A 21,288-nucleotide genomic window follows, 5' to 3' on the forward strand; every position below is an offset into this window, starting at 1 on the left:
ACTGCCAACATCAAGCCCCCACCCCCTCCCTCTGCATCTCTATGGGGGAGTTTGGCTTTTGACTTGGCCATTCCATAACCCTCTATTTCTTTTTCAGATTTCAGCTTTTTGTCACATGGCCTCACATTGTCCCTCAGTACTCTCTGGTATAATGTGGAATTCTTAGTTGACTCTATGATGGTGAGCTGGCCAGGCCCTGAGACTGAAAAACCACCCCAAACCATAATGCTCCCAGCACTGTGCCTTACAGTTGGTTTAAGGCTGTTTTTTTGCTCTCACCAAATATGTCATCTGGCACCGAGCATATTGTTGAAGTAATACTACTGGAACATTATACTGGAACAATATGATCGTCGCCTAAGTGTTCTCTGGCAAACTTCAGTCCTGCATCTATACTCTTTTTGAGAGACTTCCTGCAGTGTATTTTGGTCAGTTCTTAGGTTGTATTTGGTGAGATGACCTTTCTTCGTTAGACTGCCAATGGTTTGAAGTTTTTTCCATTTCGAGATGATCTTTCAGACAGTGCTGTGATTGCCTACATATTCTGTGGAAATGGCTTTATGACCATTCCGAGATTCACGAGCATCAACAATCTTTCTTTTGAGGGCGTCAGAGACCTCTTTTGATCTTGGAATGATGTACCCACACCCCTCTTACAAAGATTAAACCAGACCACGGGTTTCTTATTTTTATTAAAATCAGTGTGCTCCAAGTTACTCTCTAATGATGTTCTGTACCTGTTTTGCTGCACTGGATTCTAATTTTAGGTTTTTGATGCAATTATAATGATAGGGCTGTAGTGACTTTTTCTGGACAAGGACATTGCATTTCTGTTGATATAAATAGTACAAATGAGTGCAAAATATGATTTTTCAATGTTTTTTTTTTTAAATTAGACCACCTTTATCTATCAGTATTGTTGAAATGACAAATAAATATCCTTTTGTATGAATATGTTAAAAAAAAAGACAAACCCTTTCATGGGGTGTACTTAGTTTTAACTACTGCATGCATAGAGATTCTTTATAAATACAGCTGCAGTTAGGTGAAGAGGTAGACAATGTGACTTCCTTCATTTATGTGATTAATTTAAGCTGTGAGAAAATTTACTCAGTTGTATGGTTCATTTGTATGGCCCCTAGTGTATTTTTCTGACAAACAGTATCGTGTGTGACTCCAGTATGTTTAACACAAGAGGACACGGTTTAATGAATGGTCTCTTTGGTCCTCACAAATATAGACAATGTGTGTGCTGGAAGGGCTGCTGCTTCACATCGCGGGTCTCTGTTAATGGTGTCACATCTGAGATATTGTACTATATTCAGCACATTCAGATTTAACTAACATTAAACTCACCACTCTTTAGCTGGCACATGGTATACACCTCGCAGTTTTACATCCATGAAATAAACAAATAATCAATTAAACATACAAGCACATAAACAAAAAATGTCAACATGAATAGGTAAATACATAATTTAAGGGTGTGCGATTCTTGCTGAGGAAATGACTGAAGACGACTGTGCTGATAGTGTTAGCTGGAGCTTCCAGTAGGCTGTCGATGGGGACTGAACTGTACAGGCACCGAAACACAAGCCATCTTTGTTTTACTGCTCTTAAATCACCGGAAAAAGAGAATGCATTCAGTTATTGCCCATGAGCTGCTCACATCAGTCTGTAACTGAGGGCAGTTAGGCAAAACAAAAAATAAGCACTCAAAAACTGAGGTACAGTGAAAGAAATAGTTTCATATTGGCTAGCTGAATATCACAGAAAGGCCATTTTAATTTACAGTTTGCACTAATTTCCCATTTGGAACAATAAAGTTCTACTACTAGGCCCTACCATTCCACTGTTCTTCTATATCCTCCTATCATCAGAAAGATGAGCAGTGAGATATGTGTTGAATGATAATAATTTATTGAATAGTCCAATCCATGGACAAATCCATTGTGGTGAATGGCCCAATACTTGGATGAATCCATTGTTGTGGGTGGGCCAATTTAATTCTCAAGCCAAGCAAAGATGCTTCTTGCTTTGCCTGTTTATGGTAATTGCACTCGTACACTGGGACATGGCAATGAGCTGTCAATCATCAGTGGGTCCAGCTCCGCCTGCTCCTGCTGTATGAGCGATATGGCATTATTCTAGGGTTGGAGTAATGACATAAGTCATTTTGATTGGATGTCATATAAACATGCAGATGTCACAATATTGTGAGATGGAAGCTGACTGATGGCCATCGCTGTCCACTCCTACCCTACTTTCATTTTCGATTTCTGCAGTTTTTAGAATATATTCACAATATAAACCCAATTTACACAGGAAAAACCTACATGAATGAAGTATTCTGCCGTAGTATTCAAATGCAAGGATGGGAGAAAGATGCACAAATGCCATATCTGTTCTGTAAAAAAGTGTGTAACCAGTGTTTGTTCATACCTCAGCTCTGTGTTGCAACTTTGATTAAGGACAGAGGACTACCATGGGCTGACCGGGTCTGCATGGGTTTTTTTTTGTTTGGTTTTGTTTGTTTGGCTTTTTGTTTTGTTTTGTTTTGTTTTGTGTTGTTCTTTTTGACTATGCACAATTGCAAGTGTAAATCAGAGTGTGACGGTGAAACAGAACAGAATGGGGATCTTACTGGTTTGTGTGTGTGTGTGTGTGTGTGTGTGTGTGTGTATGTGTTATGTTTTGTTTTATTTTGTTTTCTCTTTTGTCCCATCTTATGCTTTATCTATGATGTATAGCTATTTTGGCTTACAACTTTGATGATACAGCTACAACAGTTTCAGTTCAAACTTTGACACTAAAAGACTAACAAAATCAGGACCAGTTATTGCTGGTTTGTTGTTACTAATGCATAAACACCAAATACAATACAGTTTGATGTAACAAAGCTGAATATGATGAAATGAAGCACAGTGTTTGCACTCCCTGACCAATGCACAGTAAGTTAAATTACTGTAGTGAGGCATAAAAGACAAAGTCTGGGCAGACTGCACAGCATCAGCATGAGCATGAACTGTTAAAAGATGAACTGGATGTGATTCCCTCGCTTCTCAGATTGAGGGGAAAAAGTTTGACCGAGATATCCTGTAGCAACAGGTGCTTGAACATTAAATGGCCTCCCAGAATGCTTTGCCATCCAGGAAAAGAGAGAGAGTTGGAGATAGTGAGCGAGAGAGAGAGAGAGAGAGAGAGAGAGAGAGAGAGAGAGAGAGAGCAAATAACTGATCCGAAACGAATTGATTACAACAGAAATGTGAATAAATCCAGAAGGATAAACAGGGAAATCTAACAAACACATACTGGTCATTCAATTCCTATGACATCCCAATTATCAAATAAAGAGGATAATACTTCAAAGTTAGTTCAAACAAAGTCACTTTGAAGTGCTAACATGTAGACAGGCAGATAAAGAGTGAGAGAGAGAGAGAGAGAGAGAGAGAGAACGAGTGAGGATGAATGAGCTGCAGTTTTAATGAGATATTGATACTGCTCATTGGGCCCACATCAGTGAAGCCCCAGGGGTCTATCCTCTCCAGCACCCATCCTGCAACCCCCCCCCCCCCCCCCCCCCAACACATACTCATACACACACATGCTGACACACACACACACACATACAAGCATACCAGAAATTTGATTTTCCTGGTAGGTAAATAATCCATTGGAGATATGCCTTGGTATCACTGGCTCAGTGCTACACTTTGAGACATTCAGCAATTGGATTCTGAGTGATATCCTCTGAAGAGTTTAAACTCTTCATCTTTTGACATACGTGCCTCTCCCTCGAAATGTATTTGTTCTAAAAGGAAGTCAGTTTTTCTTTTATTTTGCTCTTTCCCAGGAGAATGCCTCCATTTTCTGACGAATTACAACTGCCGACATGACTTTACTCCACGTATAATCATAAAAAAAAAACAGAGCTGCACCTTCAGCAATGACTTTGCTACTGATACAGTATTACCATTTACCAAAATAGAGAAACTCAAAGCACACATGAGAAAAGCATACTGAACTGAACTGTCACCAAGGAGCAACAGATTGCCCATGAACCAACGCCATACACTTTGCTAATGATGTCCCAGCTTGCTGGGGCAAAGACGTCAGACGCAGTGAAAAGAAAACGACAACATAACGAACAAGAGAGTGAGGCGAAGATCAGGCAACATTGTTAGGAGGGAGGACAACCATCAATTAACCACAATCACAGCATTAGTGTTAATCAGGCAACACGAGACCTTTCACTGCAACCCTGCTAAGAAGAGACAGTAACAAGGTCTCTTGTTTTTTTCTTTTTCTTTTTTTTTTTTCTTTCTTTTTTTTTTAATACATAATTATATTCAACCTTGCGATGAGGAGATTGTAGCTCTCCATGTAAACTCTGGCCTGGGGTTAAAGTCGGGAATGAGCACTGGTCAGGGAACACCTCCCACAACCTGAGTCTTAGTCTTGAAATATTAAAATTGTAGAGCAGATAACATTTAAATCTGGGGAATTTATAACTTCCACCACGACTGGAACAGCACGGACTGAAATGCAGCAGTTCAGAGGTAGTATATCTGTGTAAACCGTTCCACCAAACCCAGTCCTAAACATACCTAGACAGCACAATTGGACCATTTTTGCAGTTTGGACTTTTCTCTCCCTCAGGATTTTATTTATTCAGTGGTTGTTTCCCCTGAAAATCTAGTTTATAATTGCAGATACAGATAGTTTGAATGTGGGCAAACAGGTAACAGAAATGAGCTATGATAAGGTCAGCAAGAACAGTTTATGCTCATTCTGTGAACAAGTGAACAGGAGCAACAGAGATGGTGGTTGTATAATGTGCAATACACAATGCTATTGCATATGCAATATGTAATGCCAATATGAATGGCAATGCCATATTACACTAACATGCAAGCTATAAAGATTTCCTTTGCGTTTACTTTGCGACAACAAAACGGTGATTATGACTGTTCCACTGTAGATAATATTATTGACTTCAGTGGAGTCGGGTCTGAGTTCTCTTTGCTTTGGTTGGTTTGTTACTGGTTCTGTTGTTTTGCATGTTGGCAGGTGCCAGCCTGGCTATGAAAATGAGAGATGAGTGGCTGAATTGCCTTCACCAGCTGTTACTGGGTTGTTGTTTTTTTTTTTTATGATAATGAATATTTATTGTGTTTTCTCAGTTCTGACGGTGTAATTACGGTAGTTAAAGTCTGAAGCTGTGGCAGTTGTCAGTACTTTAAATATGTTCAGACACAGTGTCACTGACATGTGTGAAAGGGATGCAATGTAATCTTACGTGTGATACCGTGTGAACAGCCTAAGAGGAAAAATGAATTTTTTCTGACACGTTTTACATCGTCATGATTTTTTCTTTCTTTTCTCAGTTGGCTAATGGCCTAAAGGACCAGCCAGAAGAATGCCCAGGCTCACGGGTTTCAATTTAACCAGTGATTAATACAGAGAGGCAACACAGAAGTTTTCACCTCGCCGAAGAGCTGAAAAAAAGAAAGAAAAGAAAATGGTGAGATTGTTAAATGAGCGACTCCCATTCTGATTGGACGGGAGGGAACAGCGATGTCATAAAGAAAGCAGTGGAGTCCTACACGGCCACCACTGGTGCGTAAGGCTTTGGTGACGTCATGGGAGGTCCTGGAACCAGTGCACTCAATGGTTATTTGCTTAAGGATTCTATGGTGTGGTTTACTTCAGCTATGGTGTCTCTGCGTGCCATGTATTGTGCCACCATTGCATTTCTAGAGCACTGACTTTCTAGAGTTATCAGGCTTCATAAACCTCCATCAGAAAGGTCTCCTCCTTATTTTTGGTGGTGTGGACAAGGCATAGAGGCATTGCCACAGTACAGTTTTTGATCATGAGTAAAATATATGTCAGAGAACCATAATGAGGTTGTTGTTGTTTTATAAATAGCACTATTTATACATGCTTCTCACCGACTTTGGCTTCATTTCTAGTTTTTCTTTTTTTTTCAGATCTGCACGTTAAAAGTACAGTTTAGAACAGAGGACTTCTTCGTAGATCACTGTGTTTCTGCGAGTATTTCTTGGTGTGTCAGAGCGATAAACACATTCAATGGAGTGTGAATTGCTCTGTTGCTCTAGTGTAAATGTGTTTAAAGTCACATGGGCCAACTTTCATAGTTCAAAGACCCATCACAACGGTACAAGATTTTACTGAATGTGGAGACTGTTGAACTACGGCGACATTACAGAATAAAGAAGTACCGCAGCACCATCTACCGCCCGCTGTCTTGCCTGCAAGTGTTTTCTGAAACGAAAAATGAAAGACATTTATGCGCATTGTAGGCCTATAAGCACGCACTCTCAAACCACTAACACGCAAAAGAGAAACTTTACGGTTCTGTTACAGGACAGTATAATAGTATTGTATGACAACAATCAGGCTACTATAAAGACTAAAACAGCAACGTGGAGATCAAATTTTATTTATGCAGTGTGTCGCTTTAGTTAAAATTAAGTGGTCGGCTTGATTCACGACTCCAAAGTACCAAACTTCCTTTCCACAGAATTGCTGTCACAGAAGAAAGGGGTGGAGTTTGGCAGAGTCAAGGCCCGATTCAAGACTCAAGTGAACTCAGTTGTGCAACATCTGACCGTTTGGACTGCGCGTTACTTAGCAAATACTCGGTCTACCGGTGGACCGCTCCACAATGGATTTATAGTTGATCAGATTATTCGCTTAAGTGTTTTTCCTCTGTAAAACCATTTATGCAGTTCAAATCATACATCTAAGGTAAGATAAAAGATATTACCGTTCCTTTCCACATAATTCTCGTTTTGCATGAACGAACCCAATTTAAGATGCCGGGTACTTCACAAGGTGAAGCGATGAAAGAATATTTCGTAATGACGCACGTCATTATATCGCTAGTGCTATTACATTTGAGAGACTCTGACCGAAGATCAAAACTCTTAGTTTTTCGTGACTTAGTTCTACCCTCTGATTATTCTACATCTGAGCTGGATACATATTGTCAATGCACCGACAATGTTGCTGCAAACAATGATCACTTAATCATCATTTCGCTGATATATGATTGATGTTGTGTTTATTCACGTTGCAAATTTCCCCCGTCCTTTTCAGTACAGGATTAAAAAAAGTGCAGTAAAGTGTAAAAAACGTTCACACATTAAGATTTAGCAATGCGTCACTTATTGGGGAAGCGGTATGTTGATATTAGACCATTCTAGCTTGTTTTGTGGCCATATTTTATTTGGACACTAATGAGAAGACTTCAGGTATATGATGAATTCAGTGGGGTTTTTTCCCATGTGATAAAACTCTGTTGCTCTGAAACATCTGGTATTTTGTATGGAATTGAAGTGGTCAGCTATTTAGGCAACTAGACATTTACTGGTAGCTTCCCTCACACAAACGAGTTTATCTCAGACTTAAATTGGCCAACACTTTTTGACTGAACAGCAACACCACAGATGTGGAGGCTCACGGCACAGTGATGTCAGATGCACAGTACAGCAGCATATTTAACCAAATATTAAGTTCTTTCTCTCTGAGAAATAAACGAGGGGAAATACCATAATGTTTAATGACCAACTGAGGAACATTAATTTGCAGTGATACACATTCTGACTTAGCTGTTCATCAATACTGGGATGAGATGCATACTGCATTACTTCAACCCGTCTCCTTCTAAACGCATGCTGTTGTGTACGCTTAATGTGAAGAGATCAAATTGTTCCTCTTTTTTGTTTTCTAGTTCTGTTCATTTGATGGATTTCTGTGGAGCAGAATGGTAGTGTTTGTTGTGGTTTACTGTAGGGTGATAAAAGTGATAAAACTGCTATGTATTTGTTTCAGGAAGAAGACATTAGTGGAGTTGCAGTCATGGTGCAGAAGTATCAGTCACCTGTGAGGGTCTACAAATATCCCTTTGAGCTGATAATGGTGGTGTGTACTTCTGCCTGTCTCTGAGTGTGTGTGTGTGTGTGTGTATGTGTGTGTGTGTGTGTTGTGTTGTGCCTTGTTAAGAAAAACACATTGTTGTGGAGCTCAACTGAGTCTTTTTGTTTTCTTTTATCACTTCTGTTCTGAGTAAAGCAACATGTTTATTTAGCTGTAGCCACTGTCCATGTTGCTTATTTATTTATTTGTTATATGACCTCTTTCAATGAAGAGACCAAGTTTCAAAGCAGTTGGAGTGTACAACAAGTCTGTAAAACTATTTGTTTAAGAAACTGAGCTAAGTTTTTTATTCTTTCTATCTTTTTCTTTCTTTTTTTTTAAAACAAATTTTCAGAAAAGTTTCAGGTCTGATCCGAGCTAATTTTTTTTTTTTTTTTCAGTTTTGGTTTACATAGGGCCTACTAATTGATAGCATGTCTCTGGGGTTGTAAGTAACTTCTGTTGAAATGTGTTTGCAAGAGCACGCCATCTGTCCATACATTTGGTAGGCGGTTAAGTCTGAGTTTGTCTTCCCTGTCTCTGTATTTGTTTTTGTACTCACAGTAAATGAATAATGAATTGGGAGCTGTTTGCTCAAAGCTGTTTGTGGGAGATCATTTGCTAGACAGCGTCTCACTGTCAGCATTAATACGGTTCCAGGTCAGTACAAAAATCAGCTGTTCAACATTGTAAAACAAAGTGTTCTTAAGATCACACCAGAAACTGGGATTCGCTCCCAAACCGGTTGAATTTTTAACCTGTGCACCTGGTAGTCAGATCGTCTGCCACGGGACAACGATGTGTTGGCAGCGTTTATTATTAGGTCATTAATGTACTTGAGTGTGAAGAGTTAATCAAGGTGAGGTTCCTGTGACCTGCTGGTCAAAAATGAAGCTACTCCCGTATGTAAAGGTCTGTTATTTCACAGAAAAAGAGCTCTGTGAATTTGGATAGCATGAAATGCTGTTGCCATTGTTAATGGGTGCTTCTTTCGTACATGTGTGCCTATGCTGGTTAAGAGAAGTCTAGCAAGTGCTTTTCTAGTTCAGCTGCACAGGCCTACTAACTGAGGAAGAATTGGGAAATGTTCCCTCTTTATAGATACTTGGTGCTTCCAGGGTGAGAAAGGCTCTGTAAATGTTGGTTGTCTATGTCTCTCTGGTTTGCGGTCAGTTTAAGGAAAGCCCTGTATGAGTCAGTTAGGCAGTCCTTAGTGTGCAGTCTTTTGGTTGCTGCATATGGGTTTGTGCGATAACGCTGATAAGAGCAGATCTGTTTCACTGTGTTCACACTGCAGTCAAACACTCCACAGCTCACAGAGTTTTACATAACTTCTCTCTAGCTCAGAGAACGAGAAGGCTCCTTGATCAACATCACACACAAAGTCTAAACAAGGTGCAGGGAGTCACAAAGGTGCACTTAGACTGTACATTTAGGATAGTAGTGTGTTTTTACTGGAGATATCTTTTTCATTTCACAGGATTTGGGTAAACTGAGCTCAGGATTATTAGTTTTCTTATCCCTGCAGAGTTTTGCTGACACCACTATGCCTTTACATAAACAGTTATGTAACCCCACCAAACTTAATTCAGTGGTTGTTTACAGTTTTTGACCTTGAGAGTAAACCCCTAGTGATTGCTATGTAGAAAAGAACTGAAAAGTGCTTGTTCTGTACACACAGCATTAAAAAAGAAAGAAAAATCACCCTTATTTTGAAGAATTGAAGAAGCTGAGTGCTGGTTTCTCCTTTTTTGACCAAAGAAGGCATCTGTTTTCACTGGCAAGTTCATGGCAGAGAATCCAGTCGACCTACAGCAAAGAAGCACACAAGGCTTCATAAGGTTTTAATGTTACACAAACACAGATACTGATATATGTAGATATATGTAGAATACAGAGTCAATATTAGTTGTGTGAGTGTGGAGTATTTAGCCAATTATCTAGAAACCAAACATGGATCTGCTGATCATGCAGGTTTTTTAATGTTTGTAGTGGTGGTTCTTGGTTCTGGATGTTTCTTTGGTTGCTCATCAGCGCAGTGTCGTTATTGATTACTCCGTCGATCTCTCTGGTGATCTGGTTACAGTTTACACCCATCGATCCTCCCATGACTTCACCCCCACCAGGAGATTAATTGAACGGTTTTGTTTTTATCTCACATTACGTGGTTTTCGATCGAGCTTTTCACGCTTGGATTTTTAGCCTACGTCATTGTGTGACGTTGGGGTTCACTTAGCATTCACCAAGGCAAAAGTTCAACTCTCAGTTTAGTTCTTTGCTCTTGGCTTCCCAGCACCGAATGTAAAACATGCATAAATGTGTTCAATCCCGTCCTATTCAACCATGAGGAAAATTCAAATGAGCACAACAAATGTTTGAAGAATAATCCCTGAGCTGTAGACAGGAAAGTCAATTGCTTTTCTCTGTAGTCATTAAGCTAGAGCACTTGGCTTGCATCAGTTACATTCAAATTCTCCATGGCTAAGATAATGTTTGTTTGTTTCTTTGATTAATTATTTTTCTATAACATTACACATGGAATTGACAAATTACCCATATTGCAATAGATATACACATATCCTTTTTGGAGGATCACTGATGGAGTTGTGTAGTTTTAATAGTGTGCTTGATTCAGAGGTGGATTTTTGTGTGTAGAAGTATTTTGGAGATATTGTATTCAGCTGTGGAAGATTTAGAACATGATACAGCTGTACAGTGAGCACCCTCTGCATGAAACCACAAATCCTGTGTTATGTAACTTTATCTGTGAAGCATGAGCAGCCATAGTCAACTCTTCAGTTTATCAGTTGCCACTGTAGATGACGTCTATCCGTATAAATTTTTCTATTGATTAACCTTGACACACTTACTCATGTAAGTGTGTGTGTGTGTGTGTGTGTGCCTGTCTGCGAAAGCTAGATACTGTGATTAGTTGTAAAGTATTTGTGTTGTCCATTCATTCTTTTACACACAAATTTGTCAGTCTAGCTTTAAACTGTTGCTATAGCTTTAAAAAATGTAACTTCATTATGAGTTTTTTCAGTGTGGACCAGTGCAGTAACCAAATAAAAGCATTACTTCAGACAAACATTCTGTTTGAATTCTATTTAAATTCTATTTGAAAAGTGCTGGCACTCATATGCCCTGTTTCCTGCCTTTAAAACTTGTAGGGTTAACCAGAAATCCCATAGAAAGGCTCATTAAGGAATTTCGCAGAAAAAATGACACCAGTAAACATTGACTGGGTCTAGATGACCCACATATTAGATATTCCTCTCCTTCTCTTACCAGGAGGCAAACCCACACACACACACACACACAGTAGTGTGATGGAGACAGTGAGTAAACATTGACAGAGCTGTAGTGAATTACCCATCCCGCCATATGGTCACATGAAGTGAAGAGTCAGGTGTGGGGGGCAATAAAGAGAAAACGGCCTCGAAAAAAGGCTTACCTTTACTTTTTGTTTCAATAACTGGTGTTTTGTTTTGGACACAGTTTAAGATTGTCTGTTTCAAATCCAGGTAGCAGTTCAATAAGTTACCGGCAGGAAGTAAGTTTGTTTTATGTTGCACGCTTAGTTGAGCATTACCAACTGCAAATGTCAGACTTCACTTCCTCTTGCCAGTGTAACAAAGAAAAATATTGTCAGTGCTTATATCTGAGTGAAACTCATGATCCCTGTCTGGTGTGTGTGTGTGTGTGTGTGTGTGTATTTGCACCCATATTTTTATCTTTCCCATCTTATCTTCATTATTATCAATATTATTATTATTATTCCTATTATTTCCCTCTCCCTCTCTCCCCCTCTCTCTCTCTCTCTCTCTCTCTCTCTCTCTCTCTTTCCTTCCCTCACGGACAGGCCTATGAGAGGAGGTTCCCAAAATGCCATCTGATACCTGTATTTGTGGACAGTGTTATTGTAAACGAACAACAAAGTGAGGACGGGGCAGTGCGCGTGATTGAGCGCAGATGCACGGTGGATGTGGATGCTCCTCGGCTGCTGAAGAGAGTAATTACATAAAGATTTGTTGTGTCTTTTTACTGCTCTGGACGGGAAACTGTGAGCTCTCCTTGGACGGGAGCGCGACGCTAATACCCTGACACTTCTGAAGTGCTAAATTCCTCTGGTTTTAATTAAACAGCTTCTTTTTTTTTGGTTTGCTGACAGCAGCTAGATTAAAAACAGGATGCACTAGGCTTTAAGAGCGTCCTCGTTTTATTTGTAGCCAGTTATACTTATCGAATTGAAGCCTAATGGTTCCTCCACATATATTGTACCTCAGTCCATTCAGTATTGATATGTTATTATTGGTCTATATTAGTTTATTGATATTGCTATGACCTTGCTCAGCGGTGAGTAATTTGGCTCGTGTGCTGACGGTTGGTTGTGTTCTCTGGTTGCAGATCGCTGGTGTGGATTATCTATATTTCATCCAGAAGAACACTTTGGACAGGAGGGCCAGGACGTTGCACATTGAGGCCTACAATGAGAGTTTCTCCAGCAGGGTCACTGTGAACGAACACTGCAGCTATACGGTCAGCGTAAAATAAAGCCATCCCTTACTTTTTAGTCAGAGAGAGAGAAAGAGAGGGTGTGAGAGAGAGAGAGAGAGAGAGAGAGAGAGAGAGAGGGAACAATAGCCCCATATGTTTCCTTTCGGGTTGTGAAACACCAGAATAGGTATGACATTAAATGATTAACCATGTCTTTTGTAAAACAGATTATATTTAGGTACAGTCGACTACTTATTTATCCACCAAGTCGCTGTCAAGACTTTGCCATATTTACCTGTCATCCACATTACTGAAGCTCATGTTTTCAGAGGAGCTGTTTCCACACTGTTCTCATCAGGTCTGTGATGTCCTGTTCTTTCTCAGGTGCATCCAGAGAACGAAGACTGGACATGTTTTGAGCAATCAGGCAGCATGGATATAAAGTCCTTCTTTGGCTTTGAAAGCACAGCAGAAAAGATTGCCATGAAACAGTATGCCGCCAGCATTAAAAAGGTGTGTGAGTGTATGTTATGTGTGAGTGTGTGTGTGCGCGTGCGTGTGCGAGTGTGGATATGTAACATTTTTGTAATCTCTGGACCTATGCCAGGCTATTCTACCTTAATTATCCTGAAGAAAAGACTTGCCCTCCTTAGACTCTGTACAGTACAGTTTTATAATCCCGCAGTGAATAAGGTCACTGCTCTACTTGTTCTCAGGCTGTGCCATAACGTTTGTGTTTTTCATACACGGATCTTCTCACCAAGGTTCCTGTCCAACAGGATATAGGCCTCTGTTATTGACACATGAGTGTGCGTGTATGTGCGTGTGTCTGTGCATCACTGAATTTCAATATTTGTTCTCAGGGTTTATTTACTGCATTTTGTGAGACTCTTCTTAGCATTTTTCTAACTTCCTTTAGGGTAAGGAGATCATTGAGTATTACTTGAAAGAGTTGGAGGATGAGGGCATTACCCATGTGCCCCGTTGGGTTCCCAGTACACACCTTACTGCCACACTCCAGCTCCCCCCCAGTTCAGCCAAGCCTGTCCCAGTGCCATCCACTGAGGCCAACTGCAGGAATCAAGCCAACTTACCAGACGTCCTGTCAAGCTCCCCAGATGGTCGGTACACACATTAAAACACACTAAATACATTTCAAGTCATTATTTAAAGACGATTATTTCTTGAAATTGATTTTACATCCGATACACTTACCACTGTGCAAAAAAAGAATCCTAAACACATTAAACATAAAAATGAAAATAAATATGTGTTTGGGATTTTAGATAAGATAGATGCTGACTACATCAGACGTTACTTGGGAGAGCTGACACCACTCCAGGAAAGCTGCCTTATTCGCTTACGCCAGTGGCTGCAGGAAACACACAAAGGCAAGGTGGGATGTTGTACATACACACACACACACACACACACACACACACACACACACACACTCTCTTTTACATATGCACACATATCTGTGCGCAATATGAACATGTGAAGAAACACTTGTAATAGAGCACTTGCCTCACAAAAAGCTCACGGAACACAGACACACACACCATAACACCATAACACAAACACACACATACAGAAGTCTTGCCCATACTAATCCTTATTCCCGTCTCTCAGATCCCTAAAGATCAGCACGTACTGCGTTTCCTGCGCTCTCGGGACTTTAACTATGATAAGGCTCGAGAGGCACTGTGCCAGACACTCACCTGGAGGAAACAACACCAGGTGGACTTCCTGTTGGACAGCTGGCAGCGCCCGCAGCTCCTGCAGGAGTACTACACCGGAGGCTGGCATCGCCACGACAGAGGTGATGCCGTCACCTCCTTTTTCCTAAGTCGTTGTGGTCTCTGTGGCAGTCTTTCTTAACTACTTTTAGCTCCACGGGGTTTGTTATGTTCGTCACAATTGTGTAATGTTGATTGAAGAGAGCAGAGCTGGGTTTAACAGAGAAAGCAATTTCAAATGTCTCGCAAACATGAGCTGCAATGATTGTGCGGGATTTGCATATGGCCTATGCCATTTGCTAAAGTTAGCCAACTGTCTGAAATGATACTGCGTGGCGAACACGCCGGTGAAGAGATTAGCACCAACTCATTTGTTATGCCGTTGCTACGTTGCAACCTCAAAACTCCTGACTGTGTTGATAAAATGAAATGGCTCATTCTGAATTGTTCAGGTGTGACTGATGAAAGCCAACATGCTTTATGAGAAAATTTTTGTTTAGGTGGAATCAAATTTATGAAATGGGGGTAGCTAATGATTAACTCGGCAAAGAGAGTTAAAATTAACTGAGCAAATTAACTTTAGTTATAAACTGGAATGTCATATCAGTTGAAGATAAGTCATAAATCCTCCTCTGCTTATTGGTGTTGCTTTGACTTCATCCGCAGGCCACCATTTTTACCCTCATAATTTCCTGTCAGCATACAAAGAAACACGGATACACTCGCAGCAGTACATGCACACGCACACACACACACACACACACACACACACACACACACACACACACACAAGCCAATATTAATTGAGTTACCATTCAGCTACAAAATTTGGTATGCTTGACTGCAACCAAGCAGTTCAATTATAATGAAAGTGTAGCTTTATTCACAGTGATTAAAAAGTTTTCCAAACTTTCTTTAAGACCCTTTTGTTGGTTTAGTTAATAAATGTGACATACTTGTAACAAATGTGTCTGATGTATCTTTGTATGTCAATATTATATATATATATATATATATATATATATATATATGATATGATATGATAGGATGCACTGAACTGTATGTGGCTGTAAGTGTGGTGTGTCTGATGTGTCTTTGTATGTCAGTATTATATATACATATGGTATGATAGGATACACTGAACTGTATGTGGCTGTAAGTGTAGTGTGTCTGATGTATCTTTGTATGTCAGTATTATATATATATATATATATGATGGGATACACTTAACTGTACGTGGCTGTAAGTGTGGTGTGTCTTTTATGTGTAGATGGTCGTCCTCTCTACATTCTTCGCCTGGGACAGATGGACACCAAAGGGCTGGTCAGAGCCCTCGGAGAGGAGACCCTTCTTAGACAGGTAAGACATGCACAGCCCCCCCCCCCCCCCCCCCCCCCCCTCACCACCACACACACACACACACACACACACAACTACAAATTTGCTACTAAAATCTGCTCACTGCTTTATCAGGTGCTCTCCATCAACGAGGAGGGTCTGAGGCGATGTGAAGAGAACACAAACATATTTGGTCATCCAATCAGGTACAAATCTGTCTCTCTGTATCATAAACAGAGTCATATCTCTGCAGTAATGAATAGCATTTTTGGGCAGTTGCTGTATTGTCTACTTGCCTATTTGTCCACATTTGTAAACAGGTTTGTGTGTGTGTCTCTGTATATGTATGTGTGCACATTTCTTATAAAAATACTATTTAATATTTTTAACAAATATAATAAAAACTGCTGTGTTATTATGTGGACTCCGAGTAGTAATACTACTACTCACAATAACGCTGTTGTCATTTCGATGATGATGATGATGATGATGATGATGATCTGTGGTGTGTGTGTGTGTGTGTGTGTGTGTTGTAGCTGTTGGACATGTTTGGTGGATCTAGAGGGGCTGAACATGAGGCATCTGTGGCGACCAGGCATTAAGGCCCTGCTCAGGATCATAGAGGTGGTGGAGGCCAATTATCCTGAGACACTGGGCAGACTGCTCATTCTCAGAGCCCCCCGAGTCTTCCCTGTGCTCTGGACACTGGTGAGGACACACACACACACACACACAGAGACATGAGCACAAATACATTAAACAGCATGACACATTGCACATACACAAAGAATAACCCTCTTACACATCGTTTAACAGTGGTAAATATCACCACACACACTGACTGTTTAGACCTGAAATGTCACGTATATTAAAGTGAAAAAGCTGTAAACATCTCGCCAACTGATGTTTCATCACCATCCAAGTGTAAATGTCACGTTCGGGTGGCGTCTCTGTTAGCTTAGTGCTAATGAACTGCTGGAAATGCTTGAACCCTGACCTCTTGCTCGTCCTCCCTCCCTCAGGTCAGTCCATTTATTGATGAGAACACTCGGAAGAAATTTCTCATCTACGCTGGAAATGATTACCAGGGCCCTGGAGGACTAGTGGACTATATTAACAGAGAGTTCATCCCAGATTTTCTTGGAGGAGACTGTCCGGTGAGTGAGACTGAAAGCACTGTGAATGAACTTTGACTCCCGGTGATTTAGCCAGTGATGAAGCCATTAGGATCCTCTGAGGTCCCTTTAATACAGAGAAAACCGATGCTTAGTTCTCATCAAACGAGGCAGGAAGGTCCGTAGTTCTTTCAGATCTACTATACAGTTACTGGTTGATAGCTGTTCTATTTTGATAGCTGTTCTATTTTGACATCAAACCCTGTTTCTACCTGTAAGACAGGAGGAAAATTGTATTTAAGGAAACACAGAGCCATTGTCAGCAGAGGCACAGATAGAGTATTGACAGATCCTTACTACACCATGTGTGGTACACTCTGATCTGGTTTTTGATACCACTGTCAATCCCCCATTTCACCTTCGTGTGGAAAATGCTTTCCTGTGTGGATGGAACTGCAAAACAAAAGCACTAGTCCTGAAGTTAAATGATATGAGAGCAGACAGTTTTGTGACAAAGATGTGATGGAAAAGGATAAGTCAGCTCAGGATATTGTGTGGTATCGCATCGTCTCGCATCGTATCTTATCATATCGTATCATATATCGCGTAGAATGATTCAGTACAATATGATATAATGTGACAAGGTCACAAATGGTAACAAGTCACCATTTACAGGTTAATGATTGTTCTGTGAACCGTTATTGAGATTTGTCACTTTTCTGTGTACTGCGATCCATATGAATATTGAATTGAAAATGACTCCCATAAAATGCAGTAGTGAACCTTGTGAAACATGTTTTGAAGGCGTTTGCTAACCCCACATGCTGTGCATTTCTTTTAATTAAAAAACCAACCTCTCTCTCTCTCTCTCTCTCTCTCTGTCTCCATCGCTGCCTCATTCTCTCACTCTTAAGTGTGATGTTCCTGAGGGTGGCTTGGTGCCTAAGTCTCTGTACCGTGCTCCAGAAGATTTGGAAAATGAGCAGGTTAAACTCTGGACTGAGACCATTTACAAAAGTGCCAGTGTGTTTAAGGGTGCACCACACGAGGTAGTGTCTATCCTCACAACCTTACAGTATCATTCAATCATAAAATCCACATGTTACAATAAATACAGCCTCTTTATCACTCAGCTCTGTCTGATCAAGACTGAAAAGGGTATCCAATATCTGTACTCTAAGCTTTTTACTGAATTAACAGGGCTTGGTAACTTTGAATTAGGGCACAATTGTTATGGAGAATAATTGATGGTGTACCATTTACTCTCTGAGAATGTAAAGAAAAAGTGCGCCATCTGCTGTTGGTATGGAGTAGTGAAAGCTAATATGTGAGCTGGTGCTAGAACTCAGCAAGGATCATGTTAAAAATGTTATATGTTATCATATTTTTATCGTAGTGTCCAGATAGTCTTATAATATAATAATATATACAGTGTATACTGGCAGTCAACAAATGTGTAGGTGTTCATTCAGCAATGATGTTAGGTATAATAGTCCTGTAGTTTTGCTGAATGAGGTTTTGTGTTACTGCATCCTGCTTGACTGTATAATGTCGAGAAGTACTTAGGCAGACATACAGACAGACCCACAGTAAGGCAGATACAATGACTGGTAGACCAGTTGAGAGTGATAATAAACTTTGACTTTGTGTCCAAATGCAGGTACTTATAAAGATAACAGAGCCCTCATCTGTAATCACCTGGGATTTTGACGTGTGCAAAGGTGATGTCATCTTTAACATCTACCACTCCAAGAAAGCGCCCCAGCCTTTCAGAAAAGACATCACCTCCCCAGGAGCCAACAACATGCAGTTCATTGACAAGTCATGGATGCTGGGGTATGACTACAGCATGGTGGAAACAGCTCTCACCTGCAGGGAAGGAGAGAGCGTACAGGTGTGTGTTGGGAGGGGACACGTATATCGGATTATATTGTATTGCTATATTGCATCACAGTAAAACTAGCTTGAGCCAGAGATGGACCTTAAATGAAATAATAATAATAATAGTAATAATGTTTGCGCCAATTATAGTACAGTAATCTTATGCTTAATAAGTAGTGACATATCGCTGAACCTGGGAAAAACGTCCATATTTGAAAGAAACTATGAAGAAAAGCCACTGATGATGCCACGTTGACTCTTGTGTAAAGGGAGAGGAATTGCATGACACTGGTTGCTACATCTCAGTGACCCATTTCTAAGAACCAGGGTGATGTGTCGCAATATGTCATCTTTCAGTATGTTTCTCCAAGTTCTATCAGTTTAGGCTTGGTTCTCTGTCATGTTCTCCTTTCAGGGCTCTCACGTCACACGTTGGCCAGGGTTCTACATACTCCAGTGGCGGTTCCACAGTACGCCAGCCTGTGCTGCCTCTAGCCTGCCCCGTGTAGACGATGTTCTGGCCTCACTGCAAGTCTCCTCGCACAAATGTAAAGTTCTGTACTACACCGAAGTGCTGGACTCTACAGACTTCAGGTCAGCCTCCCCATACTCACTCATTTTCTCTTACTGTACACAGGACAGTGTGTTAGGGATCAGTAAAGGTGTGGAGGTTGTGCTCGTGAGAGGAGTTGTGCTTGTGGAAAGAGTTTGGTCGTGATAGAGACAGAGTGGAAGTTAGCTTTTGCATCATCCTGAGCGTCAGCTTAATTAGTAGTATTGTACTGTTCTTTAGTAAGTACTGTTAATCATAAAAGAGCACTTATTCAATTCCACTCAAACATTTTCAAGATAAGAAAACTCTACATGTTAGAGATGTAAAATAGTGTAATAATAAAATATCCATCTGAGAAATTAGATTGTAAATTTGTATTTATTTACTTAAAAATACATTTACATTGAGATATACTAGGTAAATGGAACAGTGTCGAACCAGTAGAATGTCTTAACGTAACTGTGCAGTAAACTTTAAAGACTGCAGCCGTTCTAATATCCTTAGAATCACCCGATATAAGTTAAATAACCGTGTATTTATGGTTGATAACTTGTGTCTGTTTGTCTGTATTCAGCTGTTTGTGGTTCTTTCACAGAGGTTCTATGAGCAGTCTGGAGTCCAGTCACAGTGCATTCTCCATGCTTAGTGCTGCCACCACCTCCTCCAGCCAATCACATTCTGGCTCTACTGTTTCAAGGTAGCAGTTGAACCAGCTGTAAAGCAGTGCGCTCCCACTGGAGTAGAGCCACTGACCGGCGTGGACACCGCACTCCAGTGCAAGGACTCAGGGACTGAACTAAACTACTCTTCACTCACATCATCAAAAGTCAGGGCTGTATAACATATTTTACAATCTTTGCCTTGTGCGGAAAACTCACACGCTCACAGTATACTGCACTTTGAAATTCACGGGTTTAAACTCTTATAATTCATGAAGTCGTTTTGTTTTATTATTACAGAAGATATATTAATGCGTTTTCTTTATTTTCGAATTCAAATTTTTCCTGTTTTTAATGTGTTTCTTACTGTATGGTCGTACGAATGACCTTTATGACCCAGACATACTAGCTATAGCCTATTAACGTTATGTGTCACTTATATTTCACAGTCCTGTTTGTTCCAGTGACTATGTTTGTGCTGTTTCATATTTTTGTCAGCTATTACTAAGTAACTCAGTGATATTCAGCTGTCTTCTAAGTACTACTTCTGTCCTCTAACTGCCTTTCTTTAGATTTATACACACACATTCCTGAACACCCAGCAGCATTAGTTAGTGTGCTTCCTCTGATGTCCACTAGATGGCAGTGCGCTATTTAAAGACTTAACTATGTGTCTACAAGTGTGTAGAGAAAGGGCATAATGAATGTTCTAGGAGACCAAGCTGGGATTGGCCTCTTAGCTCGAAGGTGCCTAATGCAATTACATGTTCTGTTCCAAGCTTGACATTAGCTGTAACTGTGTAGAGACAATGTGACAGAGATATTATCGTTTATAAATAAACATTAATTTGTGACAGAGATATTATCGTTTATAAATAAACATTAATTTGGAATTGAAAATGATTGTAGAAAATTTTTTCAGTGCCCCATTCCTTAGTCTGCACTCTCATTCAGTTGCTTATACAATGAGTTTAAATCTTCCCCCTTTGTGCTGTTTGATTGAGTTTATCATAGATTACTTGGGAAGCAGCACAAACTTTGATTTATAAGGCTTTTTACTCTGACATTTTTTTTCTCACCTCAGGGCATTTTTCCTTCGATTGTATCATTTGATTATTTCTATTATTTTCAGTGTGCAGCCGTATTTTTTGGTATGATGGTCAAGAGGGTTTTTTTCCCTTTTGCTCTCTCTCTCATTCAAATTCGTAGTTGAGTACTGCCTGACAGTACAGTAGTCTAATTTACATACTGTATGTAGGACTTGGATTACCATAAACTCATCAGCAGCCTTCAGCAAAAGCTAGATGGACTGATTCTCTTTCCTCTGTCTTTATATTGCCCTTTGAAGACCTGGCCTGTAATGCACCATATCCTGCTCCTTACAAATAGCCCTGTAAGATGTGCTCGTTTTGCTTGCAGGTGTGTGTGTGTGTGTGTGTGTGTGTGTGTGTTTGTGTGTGTGTGTGTGTGTGTATGTGTGTGTCTGTTAGTCTACAAGAAGCCTTCCTTGTGCTTTTTGAGCAAATATGTTACGATTTATCTTGGGTTTTTTGGAGGTTTAT

The 21,288-nt window shown here is 40.2% G+C and overlaps 1 protein-coding gene across 1 annotated transcript; it reads left to right on the plus strand.

Moving 5' to 3' along the window:
* The first annotated feature begins 6,653 nt into the window (after window positions 1-6,653).
* sec14l1 (SEC14-like lipid binding 1) lies at window positions 6,654-20,615 on the plus strand. The gene is made up of 16 exons (XM_030790114.1): window positions 6,654-6,774; window positions 7,861-7,950; window positions 11,807-11,956; window positions 12,352-12,483; window positions 12,826-12,954; window positions 13,361-13,562; window positions 13,728-13,837; window positions 14,074-14,263; window positions 15,451-15,539; window positions 15,654-15,724; window positions 16,055-16,226; window positions 16,541-16,675; window positions 17,548-17,682; window positions 18,294-18,527; window positions 18,930-19,108; window positions 19,663-20,615. The coding sequence occupies exons 2-16, from the start codon at window positions 7,888-7,890 to the stop codon at window positions 19,766-19,768; spliced, it is 2,097 nt and encodes a 698-aa protein (XP_030645974.1). The 5' UTR covers window positions 6,654-6,774; window positions 7,861-7,887; the 3' UTR covers window positions 19,769-20,615.
* The last annotated feature ends 673 nt before the right edge of the window (window positions 20,616-21,288 follow it).

This window comes from Chanos chanos, chromosome 13 (assembly GCF_902362185.1).
Source record: "Chanos chanos chromosome 13, fChaCha1.1, whole genome shotgun sequence".
NCBI lineage: Eukaryota > Metazoa > Chordata > Actinopteri > Gonorynchiformes > Chanidae > Chanos > Chanos chanos.